General features: G+C 39.9%; 1 protein-coding gene across 13 annotated transcripts in view; it reads left to right on the top strand.

Moving 5' to 3' along the window:
- Nucleotides 1–19,158, top strand: part of Syne1 (spectrin repeat containing nuclear envelope protein 1) — a 506,592-nt gene that overhangs the window by 239,826 nt on the left and 247,608 nt on the right. For all 13 annotated transcript variants that reach the window (XM_031352591.1, XM_031352581.1, XM_031352587.1 and 10 more), the window contains 4 exons: nt 2,997–3,353; nt 13,808–13,944; nt 14,424–14,601; nt 17,205–17,387. In XM_031352591.1, the coding sequence (XP_031208451.1) occupies nt 2,997–3,353; nt 13,808–13,944; nt 14,424–14,601; nt 17,205–17,387 (855 nt within the window). The remainder of the gene's footprint in view (nt 1–2,996; nt 3,354–13,807; nt 13,945–14,423; nt 14,602–17,204; nt 17,388–19,158) is intronic.

Below are 19,158 nucleotides of genomic sequence, written 5' to 3'. Positions count from 1 at the left end.
TATATATATATATACATACATATATATATATATATACACATATACATATCTATGTATATGTATATATGTGTGCATATATACATATGCATATACATATACATATACATATACATATACATATACATATACATATACATAAACTAAGCTCAATGCCTGGCCATAAAGTGCACTCAGCAAGAAAGTCCAGTGGGTTTGGGAAAGGGATGGATGGGCTCATGATGGAGTGCCAAAGTCAAGGGTGAACCAGGCATGGTGCCACACGTGTGAGTACTTAAGAGCCACCCTGGTCCACATAGCAAGTCAGAGATCAGTAAGGACTGCATTGCAAAACCCTGTATCAAAAGAAAGTAAACAAATACATAAAATAAATAATTAAACATACAAACAAACAAGGATAATAGCCAGGGATAAAAGTTAGGTCTTTACATCAAACTCACAGAGGCCTTACCTAGGGAACATAGATACATAGATACAGAGAAGCCTGTGACGGGGGTAGGGGGGGTGGGGGGGGGAGATGTTCAGTGGGGATCAGATCAAACTTGCACCACCAGGGGGGAGTACAGTCTAGGAGGCCCTGAGTTCTCACATCAGTCTTTAGGTCAGGAAGCTCATTTTGAAGAGATGATGCTATCAACTACTACGACATTGTCTGTAGCTGAAGTCCCAGAACAGGTTGAGTCTATAATATGTCTAACAAATGGAATCAGGATCACAAACTCCAAACCCAGTTGTGCTTAAGGTTCAAAGGAGTTTTGAAAGAGAGGAAAAAAACAGGAGAATTACGTGGGCACCATCATCGATGATGTTGAAGATTGCCTCTGGATTTGACAGTTGGGCTCTTTGGCAAGCCTGAGAGCCATTTCATGTCAGGGGTTGTGGGGGTGGGAGAGGAGTGAAGAACCTACCAAGTTGCACAGATTTAGGAAGGAATGGCAGGTAAGGAAGAGGAAACAGCAGTGGTAAATCGGGCTTGTGAAAAGTTAATTTGAAAAACCTTTGAGAAGGTAAATAAAGTATGACCCCTGCCCTATGATGCTCAGACCACACCCCCATCCCATGGAATCCATAACTCAGAATATGCAGTATGGAAGCACAGTGTCTACATGGATGGAGACACGAGTGCACATGAGCATATACGTAAAGAGTTTAAAGACACGACAAGAAAATCTATGCAAAATCTAATTCGAAGTACTGCGAATGACAGTGCCCTAACTGAAGATCTGGATTAGGGCTAAGGAGATGGCTCCCTGTGTAGGAACACTTGGCTCTCCAAGCATGTCTCAAGTCTTAGTTCTCAGCACTCATGTAAATATCTAGGCATATCTGTGAGCCCGTAACCCCAGTATGGTTGAGAGGACACAGGTGCTTGCCAATCAGCCTACCAAAAACGGTGAGCTTCTGGCTTCATGAGCTATCTCAACTCAAGAAAGCAAAGCAGAGCGAGACAGAGAAAGTCTCTTGATGTCCTTTTCTGATCGCTGCGTGTACAAGCAGAAGCTGTGCATACCCATACGCTCGCGTGCATCACACATGCACGTGCACATACTAACACAAAGATAATCCATGTGAATGGAATCAGAGTCAGCAAGCAGGGACCTGTTCTTACACCCAATGAAGCTGAGGGAACGGCTCTGATGGGACTGAGGAAAGTGACCTTTGACAGCAGACTCTTCCAAGTCCAAGTCTGAAAATGCTCATAAGGTTGAATATCGTGTTCTGGAACAATCTTGTTAGATGTAGCACTTTCTAAGCTAGAATCTTTCTCTTTTTAACCACAAACCACTCTATGTACTGATGAACAAAGATGACTTTTAGAATCCTGCTGCCAAGGAAGGTTGACTACGTACGCATACACTACTGTGTGTAAGAACACGCCTACACATGTGTATAATTACGTCTCACATTGTTGTGCTTTTGACTGCCATATAATTCGGCACTATAAATGATCTGCACCAAAGTGCTCCTCTATTATTCGTGCATGTGAGAAGACAGATAATTAAGTAAAATGCAAAGTGTGTTATATGGACCAGTTAAAATACCCATTCTGCTTCACACTTCCATGATATGCCTATGAACTCAATGCCCTGATTTTCTGTGGTTAGCTTGTAAATGGTCTTGTTTGTTATTCCTCCTCCTCCTCCTCTTCCTCCTCTTCCTCCTCCTCCTCCTCCTCCTCCTCCTCCTCCTCCTCCTCTTGTTTCTGTCCCTAATAATTTTCATCCTTTCTACCTAACCAGGACTGAAGACATAATTTTACATTAACACTGACAAAATCCAGCCTTAGCAATACACGTTATAAGTATGTATGCACTAGATGAACATTTTAGCAAGAACAAACATCATTAGAAGCACTTATTTTTCAAGGACATGTCCTGACGTACCTACTTCACAATGAATAGTCTAATTATATCATAAAGTCCTTTCCCTATGTGAGCCTCAGCACTAAACATGGTATCTGAATTGCCACATTTCTAGTGAAGGGGTTCCCCCCTACCCCGAGGGAGAAATGCCAGCAATAAACAAACCTAGGCTAGGGTTTGCTTTAAACTTTTAATTAAGTTCATCTGTGAATTATTAATTTCAGTGGCCATAAAAATGCCTCCTTAGGTACAGAAATATCTGAGGTTGAGGAGGGCTGGTTCTCTTCTGGCTGTGGGAGAGCCTGACTCCCAGCAGGGAAAGAAGTGATTTAAGCCACCCTTCTATGGAAGATGATGGGAATTAGAGACTCCAGACAGGACATGGTTCATTTGTCCATCTACATAAGGGGGAGTAAGGCTTCCTAGGATTCTTTTTAGTGTATAGGAGTCAGACACTCATGAGACTGACTCCTGCTACTATAATTTAGGAGATTGTAGATGTAACGACTCTCATTCCCTGTGTACGTTTGCTCAAACTTGATAGCAGGACAGATTCCTGCCCTGCACACATGTTGAAAACTGGTAGCCCAAGTGACTAAGGGCCTCCTTGGTTTCCATGGCAATATTCCATTACAGGAGCTGATAGATTCCAGAGAGATCGGTGCAGGCCGCCTAAGCAGAGTGGAATCACTGGCCCCAGCTGTGAAACAGAACACAGCTGCCAGTGGGTGTGAGCTTCTGAACTCGGAGGTGCAGGCCCTGCGCGCCGACTGGAGGCAGTGGGAAGACTGTCTCTTCCAAGCACAGAGCAGCCTGGAGAACTTGGTCAGTGAAATGGCTCTCTCGGAGCAGGAGTTCTTGAGCCAAGTGACCCAACTCGAGCAGGCTCTGGAACGGTTCAGCACCCTTCTGAAAACCTGGGCCCAGCAGCTCACCCTCCTGGAAGGCAAGAACACCGACGAGGAGATAGTGGAATGCTGGCACAAAGGACAAGTAAGTGGCTGCCTTCCTGTTTACCCTTGGGGTGAACAAGCTAAATATTTCTTCGGCTCCTGTGGTTGCTAAAAATGAGCTATGATAGCTAAGTGCATGCAGCCTCCAGAGGCAGAAAAAATATATATTCAGTAAGTTTGCAAAGTGTCATTTTTTTTCCCCTCCTCTCCTATAAATCAAACTTTGGTAAAAGTTAGCATACGTAGGAGGGGGAGCTATGATGTCCCATAGGAAACATTCTTTCTCCGGTGGCGATATTTTACTTTCTCTCTGGTGGTGTAAGAGTTTGCAATACTGTATCAGCCATTCAGCCTGGAAAATGGCCTGTGGGCAGAGGCATAAATAGACAGAGAGTCATAGCTGCCTCCTTGCCAGTTAACTCTTTTAAACAATTAAGTGATTGAGTCAATAGCATGGGAAGGCACATTTGATAGTTCACTGAGGCATAACTGATAGTTCTCACAGTGTCTGTTCATCCTCTTCATGTTTTTGACAGCTGAACTTAAATTAGCCTGTTAACACAGATTAACATTTACTAGTCGGCTTCTAGGGCTTTTTATTATAAAAGAACTATTGCTACTCTTGGAACCTGAGCAAAGGAAGCAGAAAAGGGAGGACAGGCTGAAGCTTCACAATCTCTTCCTTCTCTGAACCCTCTTGGGTGCCTTGGCAAAGTTCTCAATATTTGTGGCTTTATAACGCTCAAAATCATGGCTGTCCTTAAAAGGAAGTTTAGTGAAGCCAACAACTCTGCTTCTATTTATGTTATAATCGTTTCGAAATAGCTCCAGCCCATTAGGAAGTCACAGAGTATTTCCAGCGTCGTCTTGTTTAAATGAACTTGTGTGTGTTTGTGTGTGTGTGGGGGGGGGGGCGTGTTATGCTAGGAAATAAGAGTTTGTAATCACCTGGGTGCATTTTGGTGAGAATGTTTCTCGACTGCTTTGAGTGTTTTCTTTGAGCCTTCCTCAGCCTTTTAGGTTTTACTGCCAGAATCAAGTCAGATCAGAATCACTTGGTTCCGCAGTGCAGGAACAGAGGTGGCAGGGAGGCAGGCTGAAAACTCTTCCATGGGGTCCGATGCTCTGTATTTAACAGAGGAAAGACAATATTTCCACTCTTTTTCAGTTTCCCTTTCTTTCTGTTCTATTAATGTGAATGAAAGAAATGTTAAAGAAAGGTCTGGTTGCAGCTAGAATTAATCACTGTTTTCAGCGCTCATCTCCTGTGTTGGGACTATGATTGGACTTATGGTTGGACTATGAAGGACTTAAGAATGCACGTGCTGCTGCAGTCAGAGACAGGATTTTCAGTTGTGCTGAGACCAGGAGAATGGGGAGTCCCTGCTGTCCCATCTCTGATTGACCCTAGGGCTATAGATTCTAAGGAAAATAGAACATGGCCTCTTAACAGTCATTGTCATCTAATGTTGTCAATAGCCAACAACCAACAGTCATCTAATGATAAAATTTTATCCAGGACTTAAGATAACACTTCAAATTCCATGAGCGGGTAACAAAATGTTTTTAACATGGATGGACTGTAGCTCTGACAGCAACAATTTGCTATTAGGAAGGTCCTACAATGGCTGTCAATCACAGTAAACACTATAGGCCATTATAAACCTTGGTCATATGTCATTGGAAATCTCCTTAAGGTGGATGATCATTAAGGTGGGTGGTACACTGTGGACATCTGTTGATTGTATTTATAAAATTCATTTTAAAGTCATTGGCTTGCTAGCTTAGAAATGCTGCTATTTTTTTTTTAACTGGATAAAGAAAGAATTCCTTTGGAGCTTGATGGAACCAAAAGTTATGCGAGCCAATGCAATACTTGTGGGATTAAAAGTTCTACTAAAATACTGGATTTTAAATGAAGTTATGAATATGTTTTTAAAGATTTACTTTTTATGTGCATGTGTGTATGTGTGTGCATGTATGTATACAAATATATACAGGTGCCTATGGAAAAGAGGAGGTGTCACATCACTTGCAGCTGGAGTTATCAGTCACTCCGTGTGGGTGTTGGGGACACAACTTGGACCCTGTAGGAAAGTAGCAACCGTTCTTAACCACTGAGCCATCTCTGGAGTCCTGTGCACCTGTTTTTAAATGTAAACTTTGGCTAAAACTCTTTTCAGTTTTAATGTTCCTTAATTTACAATTGGCCTACTTAAATTTAATTTAAAAACTTTTAGTAGATAACATTTCTTTAGTGTTCTTGATAGTTCCCTTTAAAAATGTTCAATATGGTTAGAAAAAAAATTATTTTTTAATTGTTTCAGTTTTATTATGTGTGTTTTTCTTTCTAAAATGTATTTTTATTGGCTATTTTATTTACTTACATTTCAAATGTTATCTTCCTTCCCAGTTTTGCCACACAAACTCCCCATTCTATCTATCCCTCCTCCCCCTGCCTCTATGAGGGTGCTCCCCCACCCACCCACCCTCTCCCACCTCACTGCCCTAGCATTTCCCTATGCTGGGGGCATTGAGTCTCAACAAGACCAAGGGATTCTCCTCCCATTGATTCCAGATAAGACCATCCTCTGCTACATATGAGGCTGGAGCCATGGGTCCCACCATAGGTCTCTTTGGTTAGTGGTTTAGTCCTTGGGAGTTTTGGGGAGTCTGGTTGGTTGGTATTGTTGTTCTTCCTATGGGGTTACAAACCCCTTTAGCTCCTTCGGCCCTTCCCCTAACTCCCCCATTGGGGTCCCCACACTCAGTCCAATGGTTGGCTGCAAGCATCCGCATCTGTATTGGTCAGACTCTGGCAGAGACTCTTAGGGTACAGCTATATCAGGCTCCTGTCAGCAAGCACTTATTTCTGGCTTAGTCTTTAGAGTTTTAAAGAGAAACTATATAGTTACTTTTTTGTGAATTTTCTAAAAGGTGTTTCAGAGGGCTTTGGGATGCACGTTGGTGATAGAACGCTTGAGTGGCTTATTGTGGACACCTGGATTCCATCCCTAGAACCACAGGAAAGGAAAGGGAGAGAATAGGAGGCACTGAGTGGGAAGGGAAGGAAAGGGGAGAAAAAGCTCACGCATGCTTTAGAACCTCTAGCTCAGCCATTGAGCTACTTTACAGGAGCCTTCCTGGAGCCTCACCCTTGGCTTCATGGTCACGAGCTGTGTAGACACAGAAGTGCAAGCAGAGACACTTGTGACAAATGCTCCAGCCATGCTGCACATGTCCTTCAATTGCTGCAACAAAACAATGACCAAACAACTTGGTTGGAGGGTGCTATTCCAGTTTACAACTCTCGGGTCACACTCTGTCATTGAGGGAAGTCAGGGCAGGACCTCAAGGCAGGAACTGAGGCAGAGGTCATGGAGTGGTGCTGCTTACTGGCTTGCTCTGCATGACTTGCTCAACCTGCTTGCCTGCCTGCTTGCTTTCATCTTTCTTTTTTCCTTTCTGTCTTTCCTTCTCATTCATTCATTCACTCATTCACTTTACATCCTGAATGCCACTCCCAGTCCTATACTTACAAGTCCCTCACCCCTATTATTCCCTCCTCTTCTCAGGGAAGAAGTCCCCCTTGAGTTCCACCCCACCATGGGACATCCAGTCCTCATGGGCCTAATCACATCCCCTCCCACTAAGGCCCAACTTGGTTGTGTACTTAAGGGAAGGAGATCCAATGATAGACAACTGATTCAGAGACAGTCCCTGCTCCAATTATTAGGGGGTTCCACATGAATACCAAGCTGCACATCTATTACAAATGTATAAGGAGCTAGGACCTTCCCCTGCATGTTCTTGGGTTGGTTGTTCAATCCCTGTGAGCTCCCATGGATCCAGGTTAGTTGACTCCATAGTCTTCTTGTGGTGTTCTTGGCCCCGTCGGCTCACTCAGTTCTATAACCCACTCTTCCACAAGACTCCCAGAGCATTGCCTGATTGATATTTGGCTGTGAGTCTCTGCATCTGTTTCTATCATTTTAGGTATCTTGGGTTTTTTGTTTTTACATATAAAGTTGAAATTGCTCTTTGAAGGTCTGTTTTTATGGGAATTTTTATGAGAATTGCATTAAATCTACAAATTTCTTTTGGTAAGATGACCATTTTTACTATGTTAATCCTACTGATCCATGAGCAAGGGAGAACTTTCCATTTTCTGTTATCTTCCTCAATTTCTTTCTCAGAGACTTGAAATTCTTGTCATACACTCACTTGTTTGGTTAGAGTTACAGCATGCTATTTTATATTATTTGTGGCTTTTGTAAAGCATGTTGTGCCCCTAATTTCAAGAGAGCTCTGGTTCTCTCTTGAAGGTAGCCAAGGGTCCAGAGTGTCTTTGATGGGGGCAGGGTTTGGTCTTGTGAGAGATTAAGGTTGCTTTCTATAATAACTGTTTACCTGCCTTTACTCTAAATTCCTTTGATGCCAGAAGCTACTTCACCTGTCTGAATTTCCAAGTTACTCTACAGCCAGAAGCTTCAGGCCTCTGAGCATATTAACACCTGCAGCTTAACAGGGGGGAGGATGGGGAAGTAAAGTGGTCCTTTGCTCTTTTCTACACAGGTCCTCTCCTGCACTGCGTCATCAGGCTGAGAGTTTAACTTCTTGTCAGCTAGATAAAAGTTGCTCCACAGGAAGAAAAAAGACACTTTAAAAAAATTCTAAGAAAAATTATTTCTAAGAAAAGTAAAAAGAAGAAAATACCCTATCAGACTATATGCTCTGACTATCTGCCCTCTTAATTTCTAAACTACTCTGTTCTCTTAATTTCTAAATTGCTCTAATCTACTGTTCTTCTTGTTCTTCTTTCTGTTCTTTATACATTTTCTCAGAATGCATGACCACATGGTATCTATTTCAAAAGTTCACCACAGGTTTAAATATAAAATCAGATCATAAACTGAATAAGAAGTTTACAACAGAGATATTTACAGGTGTTTCTCTTATGAGTAGTTATGTAACTACACATTTATTTTCTGTCACTAGTCCACAGGATCATTGAAAATGAAAAATTGTAATTCTCATGTCTAAGTTAACAATGAATTTTTGTATACATAAATCCAGACAGTATCTTCTGTCCTTGCACCTACAATAATTCATTCGTTCTCTTTTATGGCCTTTGGTTAATTGTTTTATAGCCTCAAGGAAAATATTCTAAGTTGTAAATACATACTTTCTATCTTAGAAACAATTAACTCATGACTCATGAAGACTGGCAGAGTTCTAATTGCAGTGTTCATATTAGAGAAGGCTTCAATAGTAATACATATATATATGTATGTATGTATGTGTGTATATATATATATATATATATAAAATAAGCCTATTATAAAGGACTTAATAATTACTTGTATAATTATAGAAACTCTTATAGAATTATCATTAGGAATTAAGAAATCATCTACTTGTCTATATAGCATCACTAAAAGACAGCATATCTTTGTTGATCTGCAGAAAATCTGCCTAATATGGTGGAATAATGACTAGGGATTATATATTAATTTAATATTGACCAGAAAAACATATCAATAGCAGGAATCAAAACCTGAAAATGTCATTCCTTGGTCCTTGCCTGCAAGGGTTCACTCATCACAGTCCATAGAGAAACCATCTCAAGATCACCTACTAGTGTTTAGCCTTTTGTAGATGGCTCTTGACAGCTACTAATTTTTTTTTAGTTGATTATTGTGTCCAGCCACTTTGGTGAAGGTATTTATCAGCTATAAGAGTTCTCTAGTAGAATTTTTTGGGGTCACTTATATATACTATCATCTTCAAATACCCGTACTTTGACTTCACCCTTTCCAGTTCACATCCCCTTGTTATCCTTAAATTATTTTATTGTGCTCTACCTAGTACTTCAAGTACTATGTTGAATGCATATGGATAGAGTGAGCAGCCTTGTCCTATCCCTGATTTTAGTAGAATTGCTTTAAATTTCTCTGCATTTGATTTGATGTTGCTAATTAATTAAATATTGTTTTTATTAGGTTTAGTTATAGACTTCGTATCTTTGATGTCTCCAAGACTTTTAATATGAAAGAATGTTGGATTTTGTCAGTGGCTTTTTCAGCATGTAATGGGAAGATCATGTGGGTTTTTTCTTTCAATTTGCTTATATGGTGGATTATGTTGATGGATTTTCATATATTGAATCATCCCTGTACCCCTGGAATCTATTTGATCATTTTAGATGATGTTTTTGATATGTTCTTAGATTCCGTTTGTGAGTGTTTTATTGAGTACTTTGCATTACTGTTCATAAGGAAAGTTGGTCTGAGATTGTCTTTCTTTGTTGAGTCTATGTGATTTAGGCCTCAAGGTAACTGACTTCATAAAATGAGTTTGGCAGTGCTCTTCCTGTTTCTATTTTGTGGAATAGTTTGAGGAGTATTGGTATTAGTTCTTTGAAAGTTTGGTAGAATTCTGCACTAAAACCATCTGACCCTGGGCTTTAGATTTTCCAATTTTGTGAAGTATGGGCTTTTGAAGTAAGACCTAATGGTTCTTTGACTTTGTTCAGTGTCTGTTGTTCTGTCTCCCTTTTCATTTTGGATTTTGATAATTTAGATACTGTGTCTCTGCCTATATTTAGTCCGGCTAAGGGTTTGTCTATCTTGATTTTCTCTAAGAGTCAGCTCTTGGTTTTCTTGATTCTTTGTATTGTTTTCTTTGTTTCTAACTGATTGATTGACTATTTCCTGCAATCTAATTCTCTTGTTATGTCCATTCTTTTTTTTCTAGAGCTTTCAGATTTACTTTTAAATTGCTAGAATGAGAACTCTCTTCTTTATTAGGCCAAGTAGTGCTATGAACTTTCCTCTTAGCACTGGTTTCATAGTGTCCCATAAGTTTGGGTATCTTGTGCTTTCATTTTCATTAAATTCTAGAAAATCTATAATTTTTTTCTTTATTTCTTCCCTGACCCCGTGATCATTGATTAGAAAGTTGTTTAATTCCCTTGAATTTATAAGCTTTCTGTTGCTTCTGTTGTTGAAGTCCAGCTCTAATTCATGGTGATCTGACAAAATACAAGCAGTTAAAATTCAATTTTCTTGTATCTGTTGAGGGTTTTTTTGTTTGTTTGTTTTTTTGTTTTGTTTTGGTTTTTTTTGTGACCAACTATATGGTCAATTTTAGAGAAAGCTCTACAAGGTGCTGAGAAGGTATATTCTTTTATGTTTGGGTGAAAAGTCCTGTAGATATCTGTTAGGTTCATTTGATTCATAACCTCTGTTAGTTTCATTATTTCAAATGCTCTTGCATTTGTTGCGTATGTGCTCAGAATTGAGATGCCATCTTGGTGGACTTTTCCTTTGATGAGTATGAAGTGTCTTTCTGCATCTCTTTTGATTAATTCTGGTTGAAAGTTTCTTTTATTAGCTATTAGAATGGCTCTTCCACTTGCTTCTTGGTCCATTTACTTGGGAAACTTTTTTCCAGCCCTTTCCTCTGAGATAATGTTTATCTTTGTTGCTAAGGTGTGTTTCTTGTATACAGCAAAATGATGGATCCTATTTTGCATCCATTCTGTTAGCCTTTGTCTTTTTGTTGGGGAATTGAAACCATTGATGTTGAGAGATATTAACGGTCAATGATTGTTAATTCCTGTTTACTTTATGTTGGTGGTGTTAGTGTGTGTGTGTGTGTGTGTGTGTGTGTGTGTATGTTGTATATGTGTGTGTTTGTATATTTGTATGTGCTTCCCTTGTTTTATTTTTGCTAATGTGGAATTATTTCCTATATTTTCTTGTGTGTAGTTAACCTCCTAAGTTTAAGTTTTCCTTCAAGTATTTCCTGTAGGGCTGGATTGGTGGATAGATGTTGTTTAAATTTGTTTTTGTCTTGGGATATCTTGTTTTTCCCACCAATGTGATTGAAAGTTTTACTGGGTATCATGTCTAGGTTGGTATCTCTGATTTCTTAGAGTCTGTAAGACATCTATCTAGGCCCTGCAAGCTTTTAGAGTCCATGTTGAGAATCCAGGGGTAATTATGATAGGTCTGCCTTTATATGTTGCTTGTCCTGCTTTCTTATAGCACCCAGAACCACCTTCCCAGAAGTGATATCTAGCCCAGTTATCTGGGTTGGCTCCTATCAAAAATCAATCAAAGAAGTGTACCACAGGCTTGCCTACAAGCCAGTCTTGTGGGGGATATTGTTTTAACAGAGGATCCTTCTTCACAATTGACTCTAGCTTGTGTTACATTGATATAAAACTAGCCAGCACAGTTTCATCAGAGAAACATTATTAGGGAACCAGAGAGACCACAGAGAATCACTTTAGGAACCAGTGGTGGAGCTGAGTCCTGGGCCATGATTGTAACTTAATCAGCTAGGTGAGGTAGATGAAAACACTAAGGAAGGAGAAAGATAGACAAGGAGAATAGAGACTAGAAGTTATTTGAAAGCCACTATGCCACTCTAGGAAATTATCTGACATAAGTGGGACCAGGAGAAAGAATGCTATGGGGCAAGGAGGCCACTGGTTAAAGGAACTAGGATGTAGAATAGACTTAGCTTGGGTGCTTGTTGCATGAAGCCAAAGAGGAATGAATGAGCGTGAGACTTGACTTTTCCTTCGGAGAAGGAAACAGACATCTATTTACCCCTAAATATGTCACAGATGACACACCAAAGGAAGAATTCCATCCAAGTGTAGCTGGGTGAACAGTGAGTACTGTGGGGGTTCTCACAGAGCCTGGCCGGCTCAGAAGCACCTATATCACTGAAAATCTCACCTTAGCATTAGAGACAACTCCTGAAAGCTATATCCATAGAGCTGTTTGCTCAGCTTGCATGCAGCTGCACTGGAAAACATCTGGTTCCTCCATCCATCACTTACTGCCTGTCTAAGTTTGGGAGGGAGGGCAAGGAGGGGGGATGTCTGGTGATTCTTGTCATTTTCAAAACTTCCCAAGCCTTGTATATTTCACAACCTTCCTAAGTGTCTTCTGAGGCTTCCCTACCCTGAAGGAAGGAAGGATTTCATTCAGAGGAAAAAGTTATGGGCTAATCTTCTGACTGACAATAGCCAGAGGAGAGTGATGTGACTTATAGGATGAGAACACAACCCAGACCTGATGTGTAGCTGAGGGCTGTGGGGCCACTTCTCGATAAGCATCACTGAGAATAGCAACAGTAGCAGCAATAGCTACCTGAGTGGTTTTTCATCTATTTGTCTTTCTCCACAGTTTAAACTGTATGTGTGTGTGTGTATGTGTATGTGTGTGTGCATGTGTGTGTGCATGAGTGTATGTGTATGCTCATGAGTATATGTGTGTGTTCATGCATGTGTGTATATGTGTGCACACATGTGCACACACAGTTTTAAAAACATCTTTTTGTTTGAGTGACTCTATTGATATAGTTTCATTACATACTTGGTTGTTATCGCCCTTGAAATTTTACAAAGTAGGCATTGAGCAGTGTACCAGACATTGTGCTGAGGACTTGGGCATGCAGGATCTCATTTGTCCCTTGATATTAATCAGATAAGAGGAATAGTCTAATTGCAAAGCACCCTGTCGAGTCTAGCTGACCATGGCTTTGATTCCATAATTGTATTCTGTAATCCTAGGGTGCCATTTTGGGTTAAGTATGTCTAGAACTGTAGTTATCTGTACATTGTCCATCAGTTACATTATGAGCTCTTTGCAAAGGAGAGTGATACCTCTATTCATGGGGCAGCAGGGTGTCCTCAAATGTCATACCAGACATTAGCAAAGGTTTGATGATGCTATGAATGAAACTATGAGGTGTATGAACTAGTAAGTAAGTCAGACACTGGATTATAAGAAATCGTTAGTATCAGTGTTCACTGGATATAATTCATAAAATCAACTGTGACATATATTGTTAAGTATAAAATATTTGTTGCTTTTCTTTTTAATCACTGGTTCTCAACCTGTGGGTCACAGCCCCTTGGGCAGGTCTAAGGACCTTTTCACAGGGGTCACCTAAATACAGGGATCATCCAAAAATACAGATACTTACATTATGATTCATAACAATAGCAAAATCATTACATTTATGAAGTAGCAATGAAAATAATTTTATGATTGGGGGGGGTCACCACAACATGCAGAACTATATTAAAGGGTCACAGCATTAGAAGGTTGAGAATGGCTGTTTTAAATGATCATTCAATATCTTAAATGATAGACAATTTCCAAAGAGTCTAGTTGGACCATGTTCTAAATAATGTAGGGCATTTTCTCTTTGATGTTACTTTAAGTTATTGATGATTTAATCATTTTGCTGCTTTATTCTCAATGTAAGAGTGTCTATCTATGGCCTGAAGTATATACAGATTGCACAAGTGCCATCATGGGCTATAAAAATTTCTGAAAATAGACCTCATCCCATGATTGAATCCACTGTGTTGATTTACCCCTCACTAATAACTTATAATGTATGCATGCAGAGTATGAAGATATGGAAGTCACTGAGTTTAGTGCCTGTCTTGGTTTTCTCTATTAGGAGATCCTGGGTGCTCTACAAAAGGCAGAGCCTATGACAGAGGATCTCAAGTCTCAGTTGAATGAACTATGCCGGTTTTCCAGAGACCTGAGTCCATACAGTGGGAAAGTCTCAGGCTTAATTAAAGAATATAACTGGTGAGCATGAACCATCCTGCTGTTCAAAATAATTTCTTTTCATTTGTATTTCCTTTGAGACAGAGTCTCCGTGTGTAGCCAAGATCCTCCTGCTTCAATCTCTGTTGTAGCTGGAATTTCAGCTATAATGCCAGGAAATAAAGCTGCACCTGGCTTCAAAACATGGCCATACAAAGTAGGAGCTAAGCTGAGCATGGAGTGGTTGTCTGTGATTCTAGCTTCTCAGGAAGCTTATGTGGAAGGCTAAGCTCATGAGACAGAGAAAAGCCTAGGTGATATAGTAAGACCTGGTATAAAAAATTTAAAAAGCGAGAACATTTTTATAGTCTGATTTTAGTGACTAAGTCAATTAACTAAGAGTAAAATGTAGCTCCAGTTAGGTAATGCACATTTCTAAGAACTGTGGATTTTGCTAAATGTCGCTTTAATCAACTTTGTCCCTTTTCTTCTATCCTCAAATTTGCAAATCACCCATTTAGTCTCTGTCTGCAAGCTTCCAAGGGCTGCCAGAATAAAGAACAGATTTTGCAAGAAAGATTTCGGAAGGCCTCTAGGAGCTTCCAGCAGTGGTTGGTTAATGCAAAAATCACCACTGCCAAGTGTTTCGATCTACCTCAGAATCTTAATGAAGTTTCTTCCAGTCTTCAGAAGATCCAGGTAAGAGCTCCGCTGTCAATGCTAAAGGCAATGCTTTGTCAGGCCAATATGAGACTCTGGGTCTTTGCCAACTGCACTGCAGATTAAAGGTTAGTTTAAGAAATTTAAATTTCAGATGAACCTACCCCTGAAATAATGGAATGAAAACTAGCTCACTAATATACACAATAAGAGTCCTTTATGTGTAATAACACTGGATTCTGGGTGGGTTGTCTTCATTTAATTTTTGCTCCATCCATGATAGGTATACAAGATTATTGTTCTCAACATGTCGGTAGATTAAAGGTGCCTCAGTGAGGTCAGAAGGCTTGTATCTAAGGCAGAAAGAGTTGGCAGCCACACATGATGTTTGGTTGATTGGTTGGTTTTATTTTAGTATTTCCCTTACCCTAACAACAATTCCACGGTGCCGTTTCAGCTGTCACCTAGACATCCAAACTTTTAGAAGACACTGTAATGACTTTGTTTTTTGTAAATATTTGGAATTTGAGTTTCTTGCTAGAAAGCATGTGGATACAGATGCAGCCAACCATGAATAAGGAGGGGATCATGTGAGAGTTTTTTCTACAGAACACAGGATCTGAAATAATGGTGTTCATACTTACCTAGCTCACCTTGACTTCCAGTTCATGATGTAAGAAGATAGATTTTGCTTGGGAATGTGCTGCATTCAAATTCCCCCAACTTTTCTCCCAGCCAGGGAGTTGAACTGTGAACATCCACCCACCAGTTTATTTATGACTACGAAACCCAGTCCTGTTTTAGACAACACCCTTTTCTCTGACTCTTACCCTTATTGCTGTGTGAAGTAGCCATCCATCAAAAGAGATGTCTTGAGGAAATCCTGTATTGCTCTACTTTGCATGACTGCATAGCCTACTTTAAAGGGTAAATAAGAGTATTTACCTCTCCATCCTAAAGGCTGAAGGAAAGGACTGCTCCCACCGTCCGACTGGTGGGACCAGTCCTTTCCTAATGGGACTAAGCTCTAATGGGTACATCATGGCATATGAGGCCGTCAGCAGGAGGAAAGAGCCATGCCTTCCTTAGGGTTTCTATTGCTGTGGAGAGATGCCATGACTAAGGCAACTCTTAGAAAGGAATACATTTAATTGGGGCTGGTTTACAGGTTTCAGAGGTTCAGTCCATTATCATCATGGTGAGAAGCATGGCAGGATACAGCGAGACATGGTGCAGGAGGAGGAGCTGAGAGTTCTGTACCTTAATCCACACACAGCAGGAACAGACAGTGAGCCACTAGGCTTGGCTTGAGCTTCTGAAACCTCAAAACCCACCACCAGTGACACATTTCCTCCAACAAGGCCACACATCTCAATAGTGCTAGTCCTTATGAGCCAAGGGGCCATTTTCATTCAAACTACCATAGGCTACATCAGACAGGAAGCAAAAAATACTAGGAAGTGGTCAGCTTGTTTTCTTAGAATTCTCTCCAGGCCAGTGAAGTGGCTCAGCCAGTAAGTTTACTTTCTGCCAAGCCTGAAGACCTGAGTTTGAGCCTTAGACCCACACATGGAAGAAGAAGAGAACCAGTTCCTGAAAGTTGTCTTTAACCTCCACACACCTGTCTCAGCAAGCATGCACAGACAAACACAATAAATAAGTAAACAATTATCTTTTAAAAATCTCTCAATGGCCTGGCTCTAACTGCACCAGGATATCCCATCAGGTCCTACCTTTTAAGCATCACCAAACCATAGACAAAGATTTCAACACATGAGTCTAGGGAGGATAATCCACCCTCTAAAACTTAACCAATGTGCTTTCATTAAAGTCCAAAGCATAGAGTCTCTATGTTTATGTTGCTTGACAGGAAAAGCAAAACACCTTTAGCTGCATATTGATTTCGTTTCTTCTCGAGTGTCTGGAAGTATTAATTAGCATCAACTCTAACACCACAAATATACTTATTTATAAAGAGGGAAAGTAACCTCTGGATTAACCTAGAAGTTGAGAAAGCTATACAATGTACCTACAGTTCATGTTGTCATTATGTAGTGAACTTACTCTTTGTAAGAACAACCATAGGGTTGGTGCTATTTTTTGACAAACTACTAACAACTATGCTCCCTACCTACTCAATAGCATCTGCTTTATTAGAATCCCCCAGGAAAGCTCTCCTGTGGCCTTTTGATAATTGTATTCTGTTGAACAGGTGGTTTGATTTTTTTTATCATATGGGCTGTGTGAGATGTGTACCTACTTGTGTTAATTCTCACTTTGGCAGATGGGATGCTTGGAACCAAAGACATAATACAGCTACACCAATTATATAGAACCATGGTAGTATTTATTTTTCTAAACTAAACCTAGCCAGGGATTATTTTATTATCTCTTGGCCCTGATTACTTCTGTTTATTTTTTAACAAGTTGGTAACAGTTCATAAAATAGTTCACAATGTTTTGTGGTCAACTCAGAATTAATATTAGGAAATAAAATATTTCATAACTGGATTGCTAGAGGGAAACCTGGGTCATTTCACTTATGTAATTCTTTATTTTATTTCACTGAGACATTTCACAGAAATATCCAACAGAAAAGCATTGTGTGTCTTAAGGTACCTAATTTTATATTTTTCTTACAGGAGTTTCTGTCAGAAAGTGAAAATGGGCAACATAAGCTAAACATGATGCTGTCCAAAGGAGAGCTACTGAGCTCTCTGCTGACCAAAGAGAAATCACAAGCTGTCCAGGCCAAAGTCCTAACCGCAAAAGAAGACTGGAAAAATTTTCATGCAAATCTCCACCAAAAGGAGTTGGCCCTGGAGGTAATGCACAGCTCCCCTGGGGCACGCCTCATGGTGTTTGGTGGTGGTGGCGGCAAATGGGCAGTTTCAGTGTCCCACAGAGTTTTTAAGCATTTTGGTCATCCCATTTTGCATAGAAACAGGCAACCAGATGATGAAAGGTGAGCGTGGTGCTGTAAGTGATTAACCCTGAGGACCAGGTGGCTTCTTACACAGAGGCCATTGCTACAAGCTCATCCATGTGCATCCCTGCAGGGATGGCCAACGTCACTTCTGAGCGTCACATTTAATATCTCATTTGAAGTACTGCAGCTTGGGAAATTATTCCAGGAGAACAGACAGAAAAGGCTACAAAATATTGGCTCAGAGTTCATATAACTCACACTAGCATCCGGTTGGGGTGTTGAATACAAGGGAAGATAGCATTCATGTGATTTAATTTCCTAAAATGACAACTTATAAATATCATAATGTCTGCCACTATGCAGAATTTCTTTTCTTCTGAGATCGTGTATTCTTTGTATTAGCTCTTCTCTTATACGTATGAAAGGCACCGTACTTTTGAAAACATTTCCTGGCAAGGATGGATTCTTAATTTGATGATGGGAATAATGAATTCAAGATTAAAAAGGAGATTCTAACAAGGCATTGCCATCAGAAAAACAACCACACTTTCTTGGTTCTTTCTTATACTAAGAGCTTTGAGTTCACCCTTGTAAGCAGATGTTGCTCATGGCAAACATTCTCCACTGAACATGATGGTAACCATGAAGTTCCTGGAAATTACCTGTGACCTGTAATATCATGAGTGCAACGTGGCCTCCAAAGTAAGAGTCATATAGAGAATGTGTCTCTTGTAGCCAGGTCATCTTACTCATCATTGTCGGAGAACAGGGAGCTCAAGATTAACAGTTTTGTTAATCTGAACTGCCTCATTGCAGGTATAACTGTCAATTCTAATCCCACCTGTCCTTCCTTTCCTAATAGGAACAAACAATATAGCATACCCTTTGCCAATAAGACAGCAAGTCTTTATCCTGTTCCCAGAACCTCATTTTCTAGAAGGTCATTCCCATGAAAGAATTTCCAGGATAAAACATGAACATTCATAGAAAGATGCCACTTACTCTATTTGAAGAAGTCAAAGAAGGTGTCAAAAGAAGTGATATTTAAACTATACCTTGAAGGTCATGTATCCATTGGATCCTCCAAGATTGGCATGTAATTCTTTTTTTTTTTTTTTATTCAACACTCACATTTACTATTTATTGACTTTATGAGCTTTGGCACTATACTGAACAGTATATATATTTTCATTTTTTAATAAGTTTTTAAAGACTTATTTATTATTATACATAAATACACTGTAGCTGTCTTCAGATGCACCAGAAGAGGGCATCAGATCTCATTATGGGTGATTGTGAGCCACCATGTGGTTGCTGGGATTTGAACTCAGGACCTTCAGAAGAGAAGACAGTGCTCTTACCCACTGAGCCATCTCACTAACCCCCAGTATATATATTTTCACCTCGTGCTGACCACAAAGATTTAGTTCTATCTATTTTTAACTAATCTACCTTTTATCTGCTTTGATTTTTAGAAGGAATTGATATGATTTTTGATGCTAGAAAGTCTGAAATCTGCCTGACATGCTGGGCTGGAGAACCTGATGCTTCAGGCTGAGATGGAATGCTACCTCCAGGCAGACTGCTTTCTTGGAAGATTTTTTTTTTCATATTCCTTAAAATTTATAAAATATTATAACAATAAAAATGAGTATTATAAAAGTTGT

The sequence above is a fragment of the Mastomys coucha genome, unplaced genomic scaffold (genome assembly GCF_008632895.1).
Source record: "Mastomys coucha isolate ucsf_1 unplaced genomic scaffold, UCSF_Mcou_1 pScaffold5, whole genome shotgun sequence".
Taxonomy (NCBI): Eukaryota; Metazoa; Chordata; class Mammalia; order Rodentia; family Muridae; genus Mastomys; species Mastomys coucha.
The sequence above is the reverse complement of the archived record's forward strand: the minus strand, read 5'-3'. Positions and strand labels throughout refer to the sequence as shown.